At 37.0% G+C, this 19933-nt stretch overlaps 2 protein-coding genes and 1 long non-coding RNA gene across 3 annotated transcripts; 2 read left to right on the top strand and 1 right to left on the bottom strand.

The window, feature by feature from the left end:
• The first annotated feature begins 1300 nt into the window (after window positions 1-1300).
• On the top strand, window positions 1301-5740 carry LOC107733149 (opsin-5-like). Its single transcript, XM_016544673.1, has 6 exons — window positions 1301-1985; window positions 2116-2321; window positions 2945-3044; window positions 4469-4545; window positions 4605-4856; window positions 4958-5740. The coding sequence occupies exons 1-6, from the start codon at window positions 1892-1894 to the stop codon at window positions 5411-5413; spliced, it is 1185 nt and encodes a 394-aa protein (XP_016400159.1). The 5' UTR covers window positions 1301-1891; the 3' UTR covers window positions 5414-5740.
• A 5214-nt stretch (window positions 5741-10954) lies between these two features.
• LOC107733111 (cochlin-like) lies at window positions 10955-16255 on the top strand. Its single transcript, XM_016544603.1, has 12 exons — window positions 10955-11066; window positions 11480-11528; window positions 11648-11692; window positions 12021-12177; window positions 12252-12385; window positions 13253-13321; window positions 13397-13456; window positions 13549-13696; window positions 13785-13888; window positions 14959-15185; window positions 15268-15781; window positions 16063-16255. Exons 2-12 carry the CDS (start codon window positions 11495-11497, stop codon window positions 16233-16235), a joined length of 1665 nt encoding a protein of 554 aa, XP_016400089.1. The 5' UTR covers window positions 10955-11066; window positions 11480-11494; the 3' UTR covers window positions 16236-16255.
• A 1789-nt stretch (window positions 16256-18044) lies between these two features.
• Window positions 18045-18727, bottom strand: LOC107733115 (uncharacterized). The gene is made up of 2 exons (XR_001638941.1): window positions 18645-18727; window positions 18045-18449 (listed from the first exon to the last, which is right to left on the bottom strand). It is a non-coding gene; the product is annotated as an uncharacterized LOC107733115 (long non-coding RNA).
• Window positions 18728-19933: the final 1206 nt, after the last annotated feature.

Consider the following 19933-nt stretch of genomic DNA (forward strand, 5'->3'; position numbering starts at 1 on the left):
TTAGTCTTGTTCAACACTGGTGCTCTATTACAGTTCAGATGTTTGCTTAAGTGTAGATTGAGGGTATTCGGTCTAATCTGCTAGATCTTCCACCAATGAAGAGAGCAAGACTGTGAACCCTAGCAAACGTCGCCCTGAGATGAGTCCAACCTAACGATTTTCATTGAAGATGGACATCCACAATATTCTTCCCTCAAATGTCACCGAATGAATGAGATGAGTGAATTTTACATTTCTTTTTTGATAGGATGGCTTTCTTGGATTGGAAATGGGGTTGTAATATTGCTTTTAATCAAGCAAAGAAAGTCTCTCGAACCACAGGATTTCTTGACTCTCAAACTTGCAGTTTCTGATGCCAGCATTGCTATTTTTGGTTATTCTCGTGGAATCCTTGAGGTTTTTGATGTGCTCAGAGATGACGGCTATCTTATAAAGACATTTTGGACTTGCAAGGTAAGGAGATGATACTCGCTCATGCTACCTTAAAACTGTTTGACTGACTTTCTTCTGTGGAATACAAAAGAAGATGATCTGAATTTGTTTTTTTTTTTTATACATACAATGGAAATTAAAGGGGTCAAATGTGTTTTGAACCCCATTAGATATCACTGTATGGACAAAAACATTCATTGAATGAAATATCTTTTTATCATCCACAGAGTAAAGGAAGTCATACAACTTTAGAACGACATGAGGTGATAAAAGAATTTTGAGATCCTCCAGATGAATTCAGTTACAAAGTTCAAATGATCAAGTGCCTTTAAGCATGATTCACTTCCGTTCACTTCACTGAATGCTCTTAGAGAACATCTCACAGTATCTGGTGTGAGAGGTCCATCACTGTGTTCCCTTCGCAGTCTGGCAGGTGGTGTTATGAGGCAGGAGAGGCTGAAGTGATGAATTATTTCGCAATCCATTGCTCTAAAATCCAACCGATTATCCTTGAGTTGGAGGGAGCAGCACTGCTTTGAGTGTCTTGGAATGCTTTTTGCTGCTTGAAGCAAATCTATGTTGTACTTTGTCTCAACAAAATTGACACCCAGTCATAATGTGCCTTTCCCTCTGTAAATAGTTTTTAAACATTTTGCCTAGTTTTTTCCCCCCACGTCAATTTCTTGTTAATATACTTTTACCCCTTTGCTCTGAGTGAAAAAGAGGGAAGTGTGTCTTGCTTCTCCCAGATCTTTCTGTGGTCTTATATGAACTAATATGACACTGACTGTGTGCTGAACAATTATTCAGTAGTAATCCTACTTTTGTTTAAATGTTGATGATTATGCAGTATGAGAGTGGTTAAGACTAAACCCATTGATTTCTCCACAGCTCTCCCAGCTTGGTCAGAAATAGGAGGAGCATTGAAGTCCAGTTATCCACCCTTCTCGAAACTGAAATCAAGATCTTTTCTGTTGTATTCCATTAAAACCCCTCTAACTTCAGAATCACTCATATTCCATGTACTTTATACTGTTTTCCTATACTATTTAATTCAATACTAAAGGTTCCCAACAATAAAGTCTTACGCACCAATTGCACTTTGTTTTCTTTCTATGAGTACTTTGGGTCATCAGCATATGATTTAGACATCTTATGCCTCATCATGGGCTTATTGACGTCGGGTGAGTTCAAGAGTAGAGGTAAATGCCTTAAGTGGTTTGGTGACTGACGAGAACTGTCCCAAAAATCTCAGTCTCTAAAGTCTTTAACAAGATAAGGAAATTACACTTAGTCTTGTTCAACACTGGTGCTCTATTACAGTTCAGATGTTTGCTTAAGTGTAGATTGAGGGTATTCGGTCTAGTCTGCTAGATCTTCCACCAATGAAGAGAGCAAGACTGTGAACCCTAGCAAACGTCGCCCTGAGATGAGTCCAACCTAACGATTTTCATTGAAGATGGACATCCACAATATTCTTCCCTCAAATGTCACCGTCTACCGAGTGCCGGATGGAAAAGAAACGGCTATTGGTGTCTATTTGGTGATACTAGGTAAGGTCTGGTCTAATTGCATTGAATTCTCTGTAAGTTACTAGGATTTGTTTCTTTTTGAGCTTCGCTACGTAGAAATATGTCATGTGAGAAGAAAGAATGAGTGAATTTTACATTTCTTTTTTGATAGGATGGCTTTCTTGGATTGGAAATGGGGTTGTAATATTGCTTTTAATCAAGCAAAGAAAGTCTCTCGAACCACAGGATTTCTTGACTCTCAAACTTGCAGTTTCTGATGCCAGCATTGCTATTTTTGGTTATTCTCGTGGAATCCTTGAGGTTTTTGATGTGCTCAGAGATGACGGCTATCTTATAAAGACATTTTGGACTTGCAAGGTAAGGAGATGATACTCGCTCATGCTACCTTAAAACTGTTTGACTGACTTTCTTCTGTGGAATACAAAAGAAGATGATCTGAATTTGTTTTTTTTTTTTATACATACAATGGAAATTAAAGGGGTCAAATGTGTTTTGAACCCCATTAGATATCACTGTATGGACAAAAACATTCATTGAATGAAATATCTTTTTATCATCCACAGAGTAAAGGAAGTCATACAACTTTAGAACGACATGAGGTGATAAAAGAATTTTGAGATCCTCCAGATGAATTCAGTTACAAAGTTCAAATGATCAAGTGCCTTTAAGCATGATTCACTTCCGTTCACTTCACTGAATGCTCTTAGAGAACATCTCACAGTATCTGGTGTGAGAGGTCCATCACTGTGTTCCCTTCGCAGTCTGGCAGGTGGTGTTATGAGGCAGGAGAGGCTGAAGTGATGAATTATTTGTAGTTGTTCCAAGTACACGGGCACGTGTCCTTTTATCCCCTAATCTTGCTGGCTTGTTCCCCAGGGCCTGGTTAGTGGGTGATGAGACAAGTCAGAGCGATTACTGCCTCAGGTTTGCAGAGAATGCCAGACCTGCTTGCAATGTATAAGATGTTGTGTCTTGGCCAGATGGACGGATTCCTAATCCTGCTCTTCGGACTCATCAGCATCAACACACTGACAGCCATCAGTGTCATCCGCTACATCAAAGGTTGCCAGCCTCAGCATGGTATGCTCTATCTTGGCCAAACCTACTGGGTTATTATACCTTTGTATAGCTGCTACCCATATTTAGTCCAGGAGCTCATGCTGTGGAGCTCATGCACTTAAAGCTGCTCTGTAATTACATTACAAAATCTATGTCAAATCAATTCCCCCCCACATTTTTTCAATGTTTTGTGTGGTCTCCCAACAGACTATTGGAGTACAAATTAGCTTCATACATTACTCTTAGAGAGTTTAAGGAAGGGTGCCATATAATTATCAAATTCTAGGACAGGGGTGCTATGTGGTCTGCCGAGAAATTGATTTGAAAAAAGTAGATTTTACAAAAAAATTGTTTTAACATGTTTTGTAATGTATTAATTAAAGCTGCAGTCCGTAACTCTTTTGTGTTCAAAATTTACAACATTTATATAATCGAGTACACCATGAATCCATTTTCCAAACCGTGTTTTTGGCTTGTCCTGAATCACTACGGTACACCTATAATAAGTGTTTATATTTGGACTATTTTAAACTGGTTCGGGTAGGTACCGCTGCGGAGTAGCCCAGTACCTGCGTGATTCGTCATAGACATAAACAGAGAGAAGTAGCTCCGGCTACAATGTTCTTCCGCAAGACGCACGCAGTTCTGTTTATTAACCGCTAGAGCGCCAAAAGTTACGGACTGCAGCTTTAAATATATTACTATTTATTTTTAAACTACCATTCATATATAAAACATTTATGAATAAAACTGTGATATTAAATGATATTATTAGTTTAATTTTGCTTTCTAAAGTTGTTAATTGAATTATAATTTATTTTAAATAAATAATCAATAAACTAGACAATCCATATAGTAATCAACAGAATAAAAATGTAAATAAATACATAAAAACATTATTATTAATTCTGAAAAAGAATTTAATATATAGTTTGCATAATATGACTAGGTGTTATAATCCCAATAAGCCCCTAGTGGGAAATGTGTTTATAAATGATGTATGTTCTGTGTAAAAGAGATTTTTTTTCATGTGTTCATTACTCACACAGTATAAGTGGATCTTTATGCATTAAATTTATAGCTGCCTCTATATTTTAGGAAAGGGATCCCTCACAAGGGGATCATCTAATTTGGGGGGTCCTTGGCATTAAAAAGTTTGAAACACAGTATGATTTACAGTAGGACACAGTGATCTGACCCAAACAAATTTGGAAACCAGGAAATCCTGTTCGTTTGAAGGATAAATGGTTGGGAACCAGGTTCTTCCAAGACTTGAAATCCTCTGAAGTTGAGTTTTTGATAAATCTAGAACCATGTTATTTTTTATTTTTTATTTTTTTTATTTTAAGAAGCTCATTAGCCTTGGCTGCACAAATACTAGATAAATCAGCATGATTATGCTATGAGGACTGTGCTGATGTGGGTGTTTCTGCCATGTCCTTCAGCTCATCACGTCAGCAAGCGTAATATCTGCTTGGTCATAACTGCTATCTGGCTGTGCTCTCTGTTCTGGGCTGGGGCAGTTACAGAGGTAGGACTCAAACAAGGACGTTTACCATCTTTAGAAATGAGTTGAAATAGAGATCACTGAAGTTCATTTCTTCTGCAGCTCATGGGTATGGCACGTGCGAAATCGACTGGACACAAGCGCTGTACTCAGTTCTGGTCAAGCTCTACGTCATCAGCATTTTCTTCTTCAACTTCTTTGTGCCACTGTTTGTCATAGTTTTTACATATGTGTCCATCATCCGCACAGTCAACTCCAGCCACAAGTCCAGTCGGGGAGGAGATATCAGCGAGAGGCAGAGAAAGATTGAACGTAGCATCACACGGGTACAACCGTCGCCCAATAAATTCCCATTAATCATCAAACCGAAGACTAATGCAGAAAGGTATATATTCATGTACGTGTCGTACTGTGTTTCTCGCTCCAGGTCTCCCTCATTCTGTGTGCTGCCTTCCTGTTGGCCTGGTCCCCGTATGCAGTCATTTCCATGTGGTCGGCCTGGGGTTACCAAATGCCCCCACTCAACAGCATCCTGGCCAGCCTCTTTGCCAAGTCAGCGAGTTTCTACAATCCGTTTATCTACATTGGCATGAGCTCTAAGTTCCGGAAGGACCTGCAGGCTCTGTTCTACTGCCTCAGACCCACATCAGCGCACAGGCACACCCCTCCTGTGCCATTGGCCCGGGCTGGTGATGTGCAGCTTGACGTCAACGGCTTTAAGGAGGATGAGCCAGTGGACCATAATGCAAGTGAAAACATACAGGAGGGAAAGGCAGAGAGTTCTCCTGAATCAGAAAGCCAGCTTAGGCCCTTACCAGAGTCCAGCAGGAGTGTCAGTCCTCATGGATTAATGAGGAAACTCAGCGACTCTGGAAGACTTTAGTTGTCTTTTATGTTAGTTTATGCCCTCTGAATGTTTATATAAGATGATGAGAATAATATTAGGATAATACAGTACATTAACTGTCTCTATTATCTTAATTTCACAACAAATAGCTACAGAATGGGACACTCCAGGCTACTAGTGAGTCACGTTGTCTACAAATGCTTCATGTTGAGCGTGAGGTCATTGTGTGAATCCAATAAATTCGAGGTTAAAGGTTTTATGTCACTTCATCTCTGTCTCTGAGGCTTGTAAAGTGTTGACACATTTAATGGCACGTCTGTATTACATCCTTCCCAATTTAGGGTTGTTGAAGATTCTTCTCCCGTCCCAGTACATCAAACACAATCTTGAATTTTAAAAAAAGAATAATAAGGAAGGAACAAAATACTTCTAAAATAAAATGATGCACTACCTAAGAGGGAAAGAATCTAACTTTTGAAGAATGAGAAAGTAGACAACCCTCTTGCTAACCAAAAACAGGAGAAAATAATATACAGACTGCAAAAACAATGGAACTGACCTCCCTACAGCTTTCCTAATATTAACTTCAGATTTTTTTAACAAAATCCATATATTAAAAAAATCTGAGTTTTAAACTTTTACTTGTGGCACCAAAAATTCATTAAAGAGGAGCAACATCTGAGGAAGGAGAAAGGATCTCATGAATGGTTCCTCTGCTAGTGTTATTTTAGTATCATTAAAATAAAATAATACTACATTTATAAAGCTATATATATATAATCCAACTTCATTCTCCCAGCCACCAAACTTAATAAGGCCATAATCAGTGGTGAGATTTTAAACTCTATAATCAGCAAAGCACCAGCAGGAATCGTGGTGTGTACTATTTTTCTGTTCTATGCAAGCTTGTAATTTTTTTTGTGACCTATGAGGTCTGATTTGTTTGTTATTAATCGGTTTGTTCTGAAACTAGTTACTGATCTTGTCTGTTCTTGGAATTATGACTCTGGATTGTGTGACTGTTCCTGAACCTGTAGGATGGGCTGGAGGAACCAGAGCAGGAGGGTTCACAAACTGGTCCTGGTGACTGCTCAGTAAGAATGTCCCGTCTCTCCACAAGCATCCTCAGCCAAGTCCCTGTTTGACCAGTCCGTAATGGCAGAAGGCAGAAGTCAGAAAGTGCTTTATTGCCAAGTATGTTTACACACACACAAGGAATTTGTCTTGGCGACAGGAGCTTCCAGTGCAGAAGAAAGTCTGCACTGAGATGTGCAGACTTGTCTGGACTGAATACAAATTACTCAGGCACAGAACGGACAGAACAGTCAGGTAATGGTGCTTTATTTATATTATCCAGGCACATAATTCAAAAGCAGCAGGCGTGCTCATAGTCAGAGGAACGGTGAAGGTTTGTCCAAACAGAGCAGCAGGAACAGTCAAACGATCCAGAGTCGTAATTCCAAGAACAGTAACTAGTTTCAGAACCTCATAGGTCACAGAAAAAATTTAAACCTGGCATAGAACAGAAAAATAGTACACAAATAATCAGTTAATAATTATCAGGTGAAGGGTTAAACGGTGATTTATAACATGCTTTAATCTCTTTTTTTTCCTAATACAGGAAAAAGGTAGACAAAAGTGTTTTGTGTCCAGTTTACATAGGAAATTCTGTACCAGAGGGTCGGAGTAAGTGTAAGATGAGCAGGGATTTTTCTCAAAGAAATGACTAACACCTGAGTGACCTGATCTTACGGTTGTGGGAAATGTCCTCCTCCAGCCCCATTCAGAGCACTCAAACGCACTCCACTCAAGCATGTCACCTCTTTAAAAGAATTAGTCCCACACAGTGGTCACAAAATAAGAGGATCTTGTTGTGCATGATGTTGTGATGAATGTTCTCTCAAATTAGCGGTGTTGGGGATTAAAGTAGGTCTGTTATGCAAGGAGATTTTTGGCGCAGACCCCATATGCTTATTTTGGTGCAAGACTATGCAGATTGAAAAACAATGAATTCTGGAAAATATTAATCGGTGTGATGCTGTATGATTTTATGATTTATGAGAGGAAAGTCCTAAGAGAAAGTCGTGCATCTGCTAAGAGATGAAAAGATGTCCAATGTGTACTATGTAGTTTGGTCGTGGGTATGATTTTTTAAATGTTTTTAAAAAAGTCTTTTATCCTCACCGCTGCATTTATTTGATCAGAAATACAGTAAACGTGTCACGTGATCCTTTAGAATCATTCTAATTTGCTGAGTTTGGTGCTCAAAAACATTCCTTATTATCAATGTTGAAAACAGTCGTGCTGTTTTGATGAAAATTCTGTGATGAACAGAGATAAAAAGATCAGCATTTATTTGAAATAGTACTTTTGTAACAATGTAAAAGTCTTTACTGTTTTTTTTTTATCAATTTAATGCATCCTGAAAAAAGTTTTAATTTCTTTTAACAACAACAACTTTTGAAAGGTAGTGTAAGCATTGTTAAATCTACTGCCACTCGCTGTCAAGCTATCTACAATGTACAGCACATTTACTTGAACTATATAGAAGTCCATTAGCTCTAATGGAGGATGACAAGTACATAACAAAGTATTAGGAGGTCTTTATAAATGACCCTGCAAAGCAGAGTGAGACTGCAGGAGTGCACAAAAACATAGACTCACCCAAATTAAATGGCTGAAAACGACCTTAACAAAACTCAAGCTAGTTGTTTCTAAACTTTTTTAAAAACTGTTGCAGATCTTTATCCCCCACATTTGGCGACGTATCACTTCTGCTGTGGTGTATTCGCAATGTGGAGCATGGCATAAAAAGAATATTCCTCCAAAATCTAGAAACCTTATATATACACTCTCTTATATTAATTGTGAAATATTGTATTTTCTGGTTAATGTTTCCAACATAGAGAAATAAATATTTTTCTTTTTTTTCCTTTTTTTTTATTTTGGGAAAATAAAATTCTCTTTTCAGCAGACAAATCTGGGCTCAAGTCTACGCAGAATTAGCCAAGGCTAATATTTGTGTAGATGAAGACAGTCGCCTAAATGAGACATCCATCGAAGTATTAGACGGTTCCTTGTATTTATAAGGAGTGGAGTGGTAGTCTTTGCATTCTTGGATGAAAGCTGTGGATCTCCCATGAAGTCTCACATGGTGTGAAACGTGACAGTGAGATGCTGGCCTGGGAAGAAACTTGTGTGTCACTTTGCCTTATTTCAGCTTTTTTCATCTGACTGCACAAGGCCAGAGCAGTCAAGCCAACTTTTTCATATGACCATCAGCTGCCCCAATGGGAACAAACTCTGTGTAATACCAAATCACAGGAAATCATCACCTGCTTAATCTAACAAAACCTATTCCATTACATAAGGCAACACACTGTTTCCCCCTTGAGCTGGGCTAATTTTCCAAGAAAAAAAAAAAAACTAAATCATAACATTTATATGCATTTATGTTGAGGAAAAAAAAAAAGTAAAAAGTTTTTTTTAGCACTTTCATTTGAACGTCATCAATAAATATAATGGTTAACAGTTCATATACACTCCAATACTCTACTGTTCAAAAGTTTGGGTTGAGTAAGATTTTTTTAATAAAAAAATTAATTAAAAAAGTATCTTATACTCGTCAAATATAGTAAAAACAGTAATATTGTGAAATATAATTGCAATTTAAAATAACAGTTTTCTGCTTTAATATATTTTAAAATGTAGTTTATTCCTGTGATGCCAAAGCTGAATTTTCAGCAGCTATTTCTTCAGTCTCACATGATCCTTCAGAAATCATTTTAATATAATATGCTGATTTGGTGCTCAAAAAAAAAAATCTTATAAAATAATGAATTATCTTATTATTATCAATGTTAAATACAGTTGTGCTGCTTAATAAATATACATGACAATATAAATGACCTCTCTTGGCAGGTCTTCCAACCACTTCTATCAAACCTCTACAATTAATCCAAAATGCCGCTGCAAGATTAATCTTTAATGAGCCGAAAAGAAAGTGTCTGCTAAATGACTAAATAAATAAATAAATAATAATTTTGTGGAAACCAATTTTTTTTATGATTCTATAGAAAGTTCAAAAGAACAGCATTAGAAATCTTTTGTAACATTAACTTTTAAATCAATTAACTTTTAGCATTAAGTTTTGATCAAATTAATGCGTCCTTCCTGAATAAAAGTATTAATTTCATTAAAAAAAAAAATAAAATCGTACTGACCCCAAACTTTTGAACGGTAGTGTTTGAATATAGAATATATATGAAAATATTTAATTTAATTTAATGTAAATAATTGTCTGTATATTTGGAATAACTGCCTATATGTTGCATTAACATTCACATATTATGCTTCATTACTTATTAATACCTTATTAACGACCACCTGATTGTGCCTTTGTTTACTTCTATCCACAATCTAAAGTACCAGTCCACCTTTTCTTGTTCCAGTTTGGCACAACATCAATAAGCTTCTTAAACTGCTGGTTGAAAGGCTTGATGTTTCCACCATGACCTTCACAAGAATTTTTTTTTGTGAAAGACCGCTTTAGACGACATAGACTTTGTGTTCTGTGAAAAATTCATTAATTGAGACACTGGGACAGTTCCCAGTTGTTACACTGAGCAGTTGTTCAAAGAGGTTCATAACAGATGGATTGAGTGTCATTCCATGAGAGGTTTTTAATTTGTCGCACTGAATAAGCACCTTGTAGCACACCACGTACCCCCTACAAACATCCACAGCACTCAATCAGTAAATGCCAACGAGTTGTGAGATGCCACAGTAAACACGAACCTATCATATTCCTGTTTGCTGCCAGGATTAAACCTGGAAATGGTCCACAGTTCAGCTGATGTAGGATGATTACATAAAAGTTCAGTTAGAAGACAGGGACCTCTTTGAAAGCAGGACAGTCTCATGCTAATGCACCCAATTGTCCGTCCTTTCACATGCTAAGCACTCTCTGTATACTGAAGATAAATACAATTCATGGATGATTTACAGTTTTTGCAGCATAAGCCTTGTTCAAGAGGTGTTTTGATGCAGAGGTCTTGTATAAGTCTTTTGAAAGTCATTCAGGATAAAAAGGGTCTGCTTGACGCAAATGACTAAATGATTACCTGTTAAGTCTCTATTCTGTTTAGTCAGGACTTCTCAAATGGCTCTGAGGTCCATTCAGACCATTTTGAATGAGATTGTGTGTTTAGATTATATGTGTAGCACTGAAACAAGCTTGTTTTCACCTCTTTATCCTCAAGTTTTCAACCCCAGTCAGGGCCTAGTCATGACGTGTGCATGCCATGGTGGCGTTCATTTGTTGTTTATTCTCCTCTCTGTAGCTCTCTTTACTCGCCATCACTGACTAAACTAGGCTACACAAGTTACAAAGTGTTAAAGCATATAGATATTATATGGGTACAAACTGTAGTACATATTAGGCCTATATCTAAATGGCTGAAAAGCAGGAGAATTTAAAACAACGTCCTTTTCAGGCGGTTTGGATGTAAGGCCCGCCTCTTGTGATGTCAGCAGAGAATCATTGGGGTTTTTGGGGACATTATTTAAAGGACTAGCTCTTTCCTCACTATTCAGACACCTCTGGAATATCATCCATAACGGAATTACTTTATTTGTTTTTTTCTATAAAGCTTTTAAGGCTGAGGAAACGTCATCCTACACGATATCTGTAAGTTGGATTTAATCTTCATGGGTTGCTGATTTTTGCCTGTTTGGTGCATTTTAATAAAGCTAATTTTATATATCCAGATATGCATCTTTTTTTCTTCTCCATTCTTTCTCTCTCTCTCGCTCTCTCCTTCTCCCTCATTCATGAGCGGATTAACTGAAGTATGCAGTTCCAAAGGGGCTGTTTGTGATGGATGTGTCTGGGGAGATTGCATTTTTTCCTGTATCATATCTGATTTCACTTCTGTGCGCAAAATAAATATTACAACACCCAGATAAAAGAAAAACTGAAGATCAATTTTAAAGCCTTAGACGATTTAGATTTTTTTTAGAAAAAAAAAAACCTTTATAAAAATGATTGAAAAATGGGGTTTATTCATAGTTGCCTGGTATGATGTTCTTTTGTCTCTACAGAGATCTTCGTTAACCATGTCGATGTGGTTTGCTGTACTTCATGTTTTAGGTAGGCAGTTAGTTTCTTCAAAGTGATTGTTACCGAACATTTCTTGTGTCTTAATCTGAATTATTGCCATGATGAAAAGATGTCATTGCCTTTATTTTTTGTATTTTATTTTTTTACAGGTATTCTGTCTTTGACCTGTTGCACTTTTGGATCGGATTTAAATGGTCAGTGAATTCCATTTTTCATTCTTTCTCTCTCTCTTTTACTCTTTTCATATTAAATATAATGAATTGAGTTACATTCTAGAAAATATTTAGCTAACTATTTTTTTTTTTCTTTTGGAAATATATTTTTAAAAGGTTAGGGCCACTTTATTTACAATTTTATGTAACTTTTTAATTGTTTTATATGTAGTTGATTTTGTATTAATTATTTTATTAGTTTTAAGAGAACTTTTGGGGAAAATCATTTAAACATTTTTTGTAACATTTGTTTTATTTGACAGATATATAATCATTTTATTACGGGTAATATCTGTTGTACATTTCTTAGTTCCGACACCAATTAGCTGTGGAACTCGTGCGGTGGACCTACCAGACACACGTAAGAGAGTGCTCTGCCCAGCAAACTGCACTCTCTGGAGTCTGTCACTGTTTGGTTCAGGAGTATATGCCTCTGTTTCCAGCATATGTGGAGCAGCAATACACAGGTACAATCACAGAAATAATGATTAAGTTAGTGACTTGCTAGAATCGTGTAAGAAAGTTTTTGTCTGTCTTCCAGAGGAATCATAAGTCTATCTGGTGGACCTGTGGAGGTTCACGGACTGCAAGGGAGGACAAACTACCTTAGCTCTTATGCTCATGGCATTCAGTCTCAGTCCCTGTCCCAATGGAGCTCATCTTTCACTGTGGCCAGTGAGTGGAGACAATTATGTTTTGCGTTATTACAAATGCTAGTGTTTTGATTTAGAATTTGTAGATTTGTTTACAGATGTTTGTTTACTCACTCGCTCTGCACACTGTCAAAAATACAAATGTAATTTTATAATTTACAATATAATTTCAATAAATATTAAATTTACAATAAATTTAATAAACAATAATATGTGACCCTGGACCACAAAACCAGTCATAAGGGTAAATTTTCTGAAATTGAGATTTATACATCATCTGAAAGCTGAATAAATAAGCTTTCCATTGATGTATGGTTTGTTAGGATCGGCTCATATTTGGCCGAGATACAACTATTTGAAAATCTGGAATCTGAGGGTGCAAAAAAAATCAAAATATTGAGAAAATCGCCTTTAAAGTTGTCCAAATGAAGTTCTTAGCAATGCATATTACTAATCAAAAATTAAGTTTTGATATATTTACGGTAGGACATTTACAAAATATCTTCATGGAACATAATCTTTGCTTAATATCCTAATGATTTTTGGCATAAGAGAAAAATAGATAATTTAGACCCATACAATGTTTTTTTGGCTATTGCTAAAAATATACCCCAGTGACTTAAGACTGGTTTTGTGGTCCAGGGTCACATATTAGAATTAGTGTACTCAGAATATCATAATACTGTACATTGTTCTTGAATACACTCAACTTCAAAAAGATGTGCTACTACTAATCTCAATAAGAACAACTAGGTCGTAACATTAGGAAAAGTGAGGTCAGTTGGTCTATATAAATGATATAGCATATAAAACGAAATATAATATAAAAGTGAATTAAAGTTGTTTATCAATACAGATTTGTCAGGTTACATTTTTGTCTTTTTCTCAGGAACAATTAGCTTGCCTTTGGAAGTGTCCAGCCAAACCAGCAGTTCTGCCACTGTTGCATCTGGAGCAGGTAACAAGCATTCAGAAAACTGAAAATAATTGACATATGTAGTCTACACTGAGTATCCATACTTCTCCCTTGCAGCCAAGAAACCAGTCAAAAAGACAGCAAAGAAGCCTCCTCCAACAACAACAGCAAACAGGGGTCTGTATGACCTGATTTTCCAATCTAATTTAAATTGTTAATCAAACCAAATATGATTGTGACATGAGAGAGCTATGTAAATGTTGTTCCAGATTGCCCAGTCGATATGGCTTTGCTGCTGGATAGCAGCTACAATATTGGACAGCGGCGCTTCAACCTGCAGAAGAACTTTGTCAGTAAGCTTGTAGCCATGCTGAAGGTTGGAACACCAGGTCCTCATGTAGGAGTGGTGCAAACCAGGTGATCTGCGCAAATCCAAGTTGTTTGTCACAGTTGTTTAGCATTTGTATCTTTGTCAGCTAGTATAACTTCATCTTTGTCTTTCCAGTGAGACACCTCGAACTGAATTCTACTTGTCAAACTATACAACAGCCAAAGATCTGATGTTTGCCATCAAAGAGATCCCATACATTGGGGGCAATACCAATACAGGTTTATAACCTCAACTTCAATTCACATTTCAAATGAATGATTGGATGAAATGAATATAGAGCATCTCAATAAAATCATGCTATTTTTTTTTTTTTTTTGGAAAAGTAATAAATAAATAAAACAAAAGAAATTGCCATTTACTGTAATGCACTTACAATGGAAATCAATAGGTCCCCAGAATACGTTAAAATACATAGTTTGAAAGTACAACTACTAGACTTAAAAGAGAGTTCATCCAAAGATGAAAATTCTGTCATCATTTACTTACATTCAAGTTGAATTTCTTTCTTCTGATGAACAAAATATTTTCCCATTGATTTCCATAGTATTTTTCCATGCTATGGAAGTCAGTGGGGACCAGTTACTATTTGCTTACCCACATTCTTCAAAATATCTTATTTTATGTTTAACCGAAGAAGGAAATTCATACAGGTTTGGAACAACTTGAGTAAATGATGACAGAATTTCATTTTGGGGTGAACTATCTCTTCAAACATTTCAAGTCACCATGAAAGGAAACCCCTGTTTTCAGTGTTACCAGTGACTTTGCCTATTTCTGGGAATGAAAATAGTTCCAAACGAAGCCACAGCATTTGCGCATCTCTGAAAAACACACATCAGTGTTTTGAACTAATTGGTTGAATGTATGATTCAATAACTCGGTCATAAACTTGTTACATTTCTGAATGAAAGAGCTCTTTTTTGTTGTTGTTTTAAACAAATAGGTTGAGTGAATGATTCTGTTACTCAAAGGCAGTCATTTGTTTTGCCCCTGAAGGAATCAAGTTTTGTAGAACTGGTTGAATAAATTAATCAATGACTCAAAAAGAGTCACTTGTTGCTACCGAGTCGTATAACAATGTAGCATGCAAACATTTTCACATTTGTGCTTTGAAACTCTTCAAAATGCCTTGGCCCAATGCATTATTGTAAATGCATTTTTTCCCCCTAGTTTTTACAGTCGATATGCTTTTGTTTAATAATTGACAGCATGTCACGGATCTGTGACACAAATGCTTTGGCTTAAATAAACAGAACTTGGCAGGCTTGAGTTATTGCCTTTTGCACAGGTAAGGCCATACTGCACACTGTGAGGAACTTCTTCAATCCGGATTTTGGTGTTCGGAGAGGTTACCCACGGATCATTGTGGTGTTTGTCGATGGGTGGCCTTCTGATAATGTGGAGGAGGCAGCAATTTTAGCCAGAGAGTCTGGTATTAACATCTTCTTTGTGTCTGTCGCCAAACCTGCCCCTGAGGAGATGAGCCTGGTGAGCGAGCAAGACTTCATGAGAAAGGTAAGATGTTTCACAAACACAAATCTTCAGTGGAAGCATATGAGTTTGCTGAAATCCATTTATACCGACATATATCTCACAGGCAGTGTGCAAGGACAACGAGTTCTTCTCATTCACCATGCCCAGCTGGTTCGGCACCAACAAGTTTGTGAAGCCACTAGCTCATAAACTTTGCTCCATTGATCAGATGCTCTGCAGCAAGACATGCTATAACTCAGTGAACCTGGGCTTCCTGATTGACGGCTCCAGCAGCGTAGGTGATGGGAACTTTCGGCTAGTGCTGGACCTTCTTCTCTCTATCGCGCGCAACTTTGACATCTCTGACATTGGCTCTCGCATCGGTGCCATTCAGTTCACCTACGACCAAAGGATGGAGTTCAACTTCAATGAGCACACCACAAAAGATAATGCTCTGAGGGCCCTGCAGAACATCCCGTACATGAGCGGAGGAACGGCCACTGGAGACGCCATCAACTTTGCCGTGCGGAGTCTCTTTAAACCCCGCACAGGCTCCAACAAGAATTTCCTCATCATCATCACTGATGGACAGTCTTATGATGATGTGAGAGGGCCGGCTATGGCCGCCCAGAGGGAGGGTACGCTTTTTACACTGACATTCCATCTAGAACCTAGGTTTTCAACCCCCATAATTAAGTGTTACCAACAAAATCTAGCCTGATTTTTACAGTGAAGGTCCCTGGGGTGGTAAGGGTGTAGGTGGAGGTTCCTGGGTCTGTAAAGGTTAAAAACAATTGATCTAGAACATTTAAGAGCTCTAAAAAGTACTTTATCTCTAATGCACAAAATATTAATAGTGCATTCACAAAGTAAACAAGTATGATGTCATCTTGACCGTGTTCTTCTTGTTTCTTCACAGGAATCACTGTGTATGCAGTGGGCGTAGCTTGGGCTCCGATGGAAGATCTGAAGGCAATGGCGTCCGAGCCCAAGGAAAGCCATGTGTTTTTCACTCGTGAGTTCACCGGCCTGGCGCAGTTCCAGCAGCCCATCGTACGAGGCATCTGCAGGGACTTCACAGAGTTCAACTAGACAGTGCGACTGCTTAAGTGCAAGAACAGAAAGTGGAGAAAAGGAAGAAGAAAAACGGGCACGAGTGAATAAGAAAAATCACTTTTGTAGAAAAAGCGATTTGAACGGTTTTGTTATAAAGGTATTGGTATGTTTGATCCAAAGGAGTTTACAGCTTAATTGAGAATGTATCACACAGTATTGCATGTCAACCTCTCTATAATGTGGAGAATGTAATTATTTGTGATTTATAGTCTTTCTCTTTATGTTCCTGGAGAAAAACATTCACTCGCTGCTTCTGGCACGTCTTTTTTTTTCCCTGTGGAGGGGACACTGTAACAAAAGGCTCTTTTATATTAATTTCGGGACTTGAAGATTCTATTGCAGTTATGCAAGGTAATGCTCAAGATGGTAAGCAAAAGCAGTCATGAAGAGGATCGTCAGTGAAACAGCGCCCTCTTATGCATTCTGATGGCAGTACACAAATACACAGTTTTCACTCACACAATAGCATAAATAAATCTGGGTTCTATAATAAAATATAGTTCTTCCCAGGGGTAGCAAACTAGTATTAATCATGCATTACACAAACAAAAGGTCTTTTGTTACACCATTAACGGCATTATTTCCTTTAAAAATCATTGAACAGATTGGGGTAGAACGACCAAACCAAATATTTAGAATACGTTTGATTGACAATTCCAATCCCAAAAAATGAAAATTCTATCATTTACTCGCCCTCATGTCATTCTAAACCTGTATGGTTATCTTTCTTTTGCAGAACACAAGATGCGTTTTGGTGACCATTGAGTTCCATTTCATTTCTCAAAATAGCTTTTAAGTTCGTTATACAGGTCTGTAATGACATGAGGGTGAGTAAACGATGACAGATTTTTTATTTTGGGGTGAACTATCCCTTTAACTTATTTCTCCCCTGATCTCCAGCATCAGGAGGTGAATTTAAACCCCGTTTTCAGCCAACAACAGAGCTTTTATATTAACCCACGTACGCTAATTTCCTATCAGATAACCTGTTCGGTTTGGTTAGCAACAGCCCAATCTTTGAGTTACCATCAAGCTATGCTCTGAACAAAGGATAAGACTATCCACAAACTGAAAATAAATAGCGTTTGGATATCTAACCTGTGATACTCAAACTCATTTTACAGTAAGGTGTACAGAAACATCACATAGTGACAGGATGCTGCAGTTTATTTGCAAATTCCTAAAAGCTCTCAGGGCACCACGCGCTGTATTCCTAAAAGCTCTCAGGGCACCACGCGCTGTGCTTCTACTAGCGTATAGTCTCTCCGTTATGTGATAAAACAATGATAAAGCAATGCAGTATGCACTCATCCAGGGTTTCCAGAGACACAAGACCTTCATGAAAGAGAACCGCATTAAATGGAGGGCTTGAGTGGGATTATAGTCCCTTTAAAAAATGTGATTTTCAGCGGTTTTATGACAGTCTTTATTTATATAAAATTGATTATAAAAACTATACTTTTTTTTTTTACACAAAAAATGGAACAAACGCTAAAGGTATGAAGGTTGACTGAGTTTAACTGTATTTGCACGCTACATTAGGGTGAGGAGGGTGACTGAGATTAGGGTCTGGTTTATGGCTCGGCAGGGCGGGACTCAGTTCCTCTGGTGCCAGGATGATGGTCGGTGACAACCTACTTATGGATGAACATGATAACCACTCCATGGTCACTGAAACATACCTACAGGACACATTATCAGCTCAGTTCAAAACCAGTCAAAAGGCTACAAACACTGGTTTCACCCCAGCTTTGACTTACAGTAAATTAGTTAATTTTTCTTTTCTTTTTTTTGAGAAGAAAAAAAAAGATTAAAACTGATTGAGCACTCCACACTGGCTTCGCAAAAACACGGCACGCCCCCCTCTTGGCACCTGGTAATGTTGTGTGTGTGGTGTGAGTTTGACAGCGAAGGTGGAAGCCACTTCAGTGTAGTGTGAGAAATGCTACTCTTGTTACACAAGGCAGTGAAGCAGTCCTTTCTTTCTCGTCTTCACGTATGCATTCATTCGGACGTTCTTTTATACAAACACTTTGGCCAGGGCATCAGCTCCGGCACTTCCTATGTATGCCTTAGATGGGTGGAAGGCAACATCGTATATGGCCTCGTCTGACTTTTTCCTGTGTGCGGTAACCTCCTGTACGCACGTCTTACTGTCCATGTTCCACAAGCGGATGGAACTATCATGACCTGAGTTAGATGAAGAAGAGACATTGAGTTCATTTTTAAAGGGATAGTTTTGTACAAAATTTAAATTCTGTCATTATTTCCAGATCTCTGTGACTTTCGTACTTCAGCAGATATATACATGTAATAAATGTATACATGCAATAAACGATAAATGAAGGGTAAAGAGCCGAAGGAAAAAAAAAGAAAAACACTTACTTCCTGACATCAAGTAGATGCCATTTGGATCTATAGCCAGACTAGTAACAGCATCCAAGTGAGCCACCATTGCATGGATGGGTTGACCTACAAAAAAGACAGATGGAAGGTGATGAATAATCCCAGACATGAAACTTCAACAATCCTTACTTTTTTTTTTGTGACTTCTGGCAAAATATAACTGAACAAAAATGTTTCATGAACAAATAGTACCAATAAAACACTGATATATTTTCTTAGATTTTAAATAAATAACAAACAAAATGAGAATATGAAGTTACATAAGTTATGAATATATATGAATGAATATAATTCGTAATATTAACAATAAAATTCAGACACACAGTAGTCTTTTTTTAGTACTCCTATTTAGCAAGGATGCATTAAATTGATCAGAATTTATAATGTTCCACAAGATTTCTTTCTCAAATGAATGCTGTTCTCTTGAACTTTCTATTAATCAAAAAACGTATCACAGTTTATACAAAAATATTAAGCAGCATTTTTTTTAAACTGTGATAATAATACTTGAGCATCAAATCAGCATTTTAGAATAATTTTTGAGAGACACTAAAGACTGAAGTATCTTGTGAAAAATGACATTTAAAAAAATATTAGAACAGAAAACTGTTATTTTAAATTGTAATATTTCACAATATTACTGTTTTACCATATTTTTGATCACATAAATGTGAACATATGAGCCACCATTGCATGGATGGGTTGACCTACAAAAAAGACAGATGGAAGGTGATGAATAATCCCAGACATGAAACTTCAACAATCCTTACTTTTTTTTTTGTGACTTCTGGCAAAATATAACTGAACAAAAATGTTTCATGAACAAATAGTACCAATAAAACACTGATATATTTTCTTAGATTTTAAATAAATAACAAACAAAATGAGAATATGAAGTTACATAAGTTATGAATATATATGAATGAATATAATTCATAATATTAACAATAAAATTCAGACACACAGTAGTCTTTTTTTAGTACTCCTATTTAGCAAGGATGCATTAAATTGATCATAATTTATAATGTTCCACAAGATTTCTTTCTCAAATGAATGCTGTTCTCTTGAACTTTCTATTAATCAAAAAACGTATCACAGTTTATACAAAAATATTAAGCAGCATTTTTTTTAAACTGTGATAATAATACTTGAGCATCAAATCAGCATTTTAGAATAATTTTTGAGAGACACTAAAGACTGAAGTATCTTGTGAAAAATGACATTTAAAAAAATATTAGAACAGAAAACTGTTATTTTAAATTGTAATA

This window comes from Sinocyclocheilus rhinocerous, unplaced genomic scaffold (assembly GCF_001515625.1).
Source record: "Sinocyclocheilus rhinocerous isolate Xijiao unplaced genomic scaffold, SAMN03320098_v1.1 scaffold8, whole genome shotgun sequence".
Taxonomy (NCBI): domain Eukaryota; kingdom Metazoa; phylum Chordata; class Actinopteri; order Cypriniformes; family Cyprinidae; genus Sinocyclocheilus; species Sinocyclocheilus rhinocerous.

What these genes read in the sequence shown, in the direction of transcription:
- LOC107733149 (XM_016544673.1), top strand. Translation starts at nt 1,892, where the DNA reads ATGGACATCCACAATATTCTTCCCTCAAATGTCACCGTCTACCGAGTG. An exon ending in AGACATTTTGGACTTGCAAG is followed by an intron (nt 2,322 to 2,944) that starts GTAAGGAGATGA and finishes TGTCTTGGCCAG; the next exon opens with ATGGACGGATTCCTAATCCT. An exon ending in CTCTGTTCTGGGCTGGGGCA is followed by an intron (nt 4,546 to 4,604) that starts GTTACAGAGGTA and finishes GAGTTGAAATAG; the next exon opens with AGATCACTGAAGTTCATTTC.
- LOC107733111 (XM_016544603.1), top strand. Translation starts at nt 11,495, where the DNA reads ATGTCGATGTGGTTTGCTGTACTTCATGTTTTAG. An exon ending in GTAGGAGTGGTGCAAACCAG is followed by an intron (nt 13,697 to 13,784) that starts GTGATCTGCGCA and finishes TTGTCTTTCCAG; the next exon opens with TGAGACACCTCGAACTGAAT. An exon ending in TATGGCCGCCCAGAGGGAGG is followed by an intron (nt 15,782 to 16,062) that starts GTACGCTTTTTA and finishes GTTTCTTCACAG; the next exon opens with GAATCACTGTGTATGCAGTG.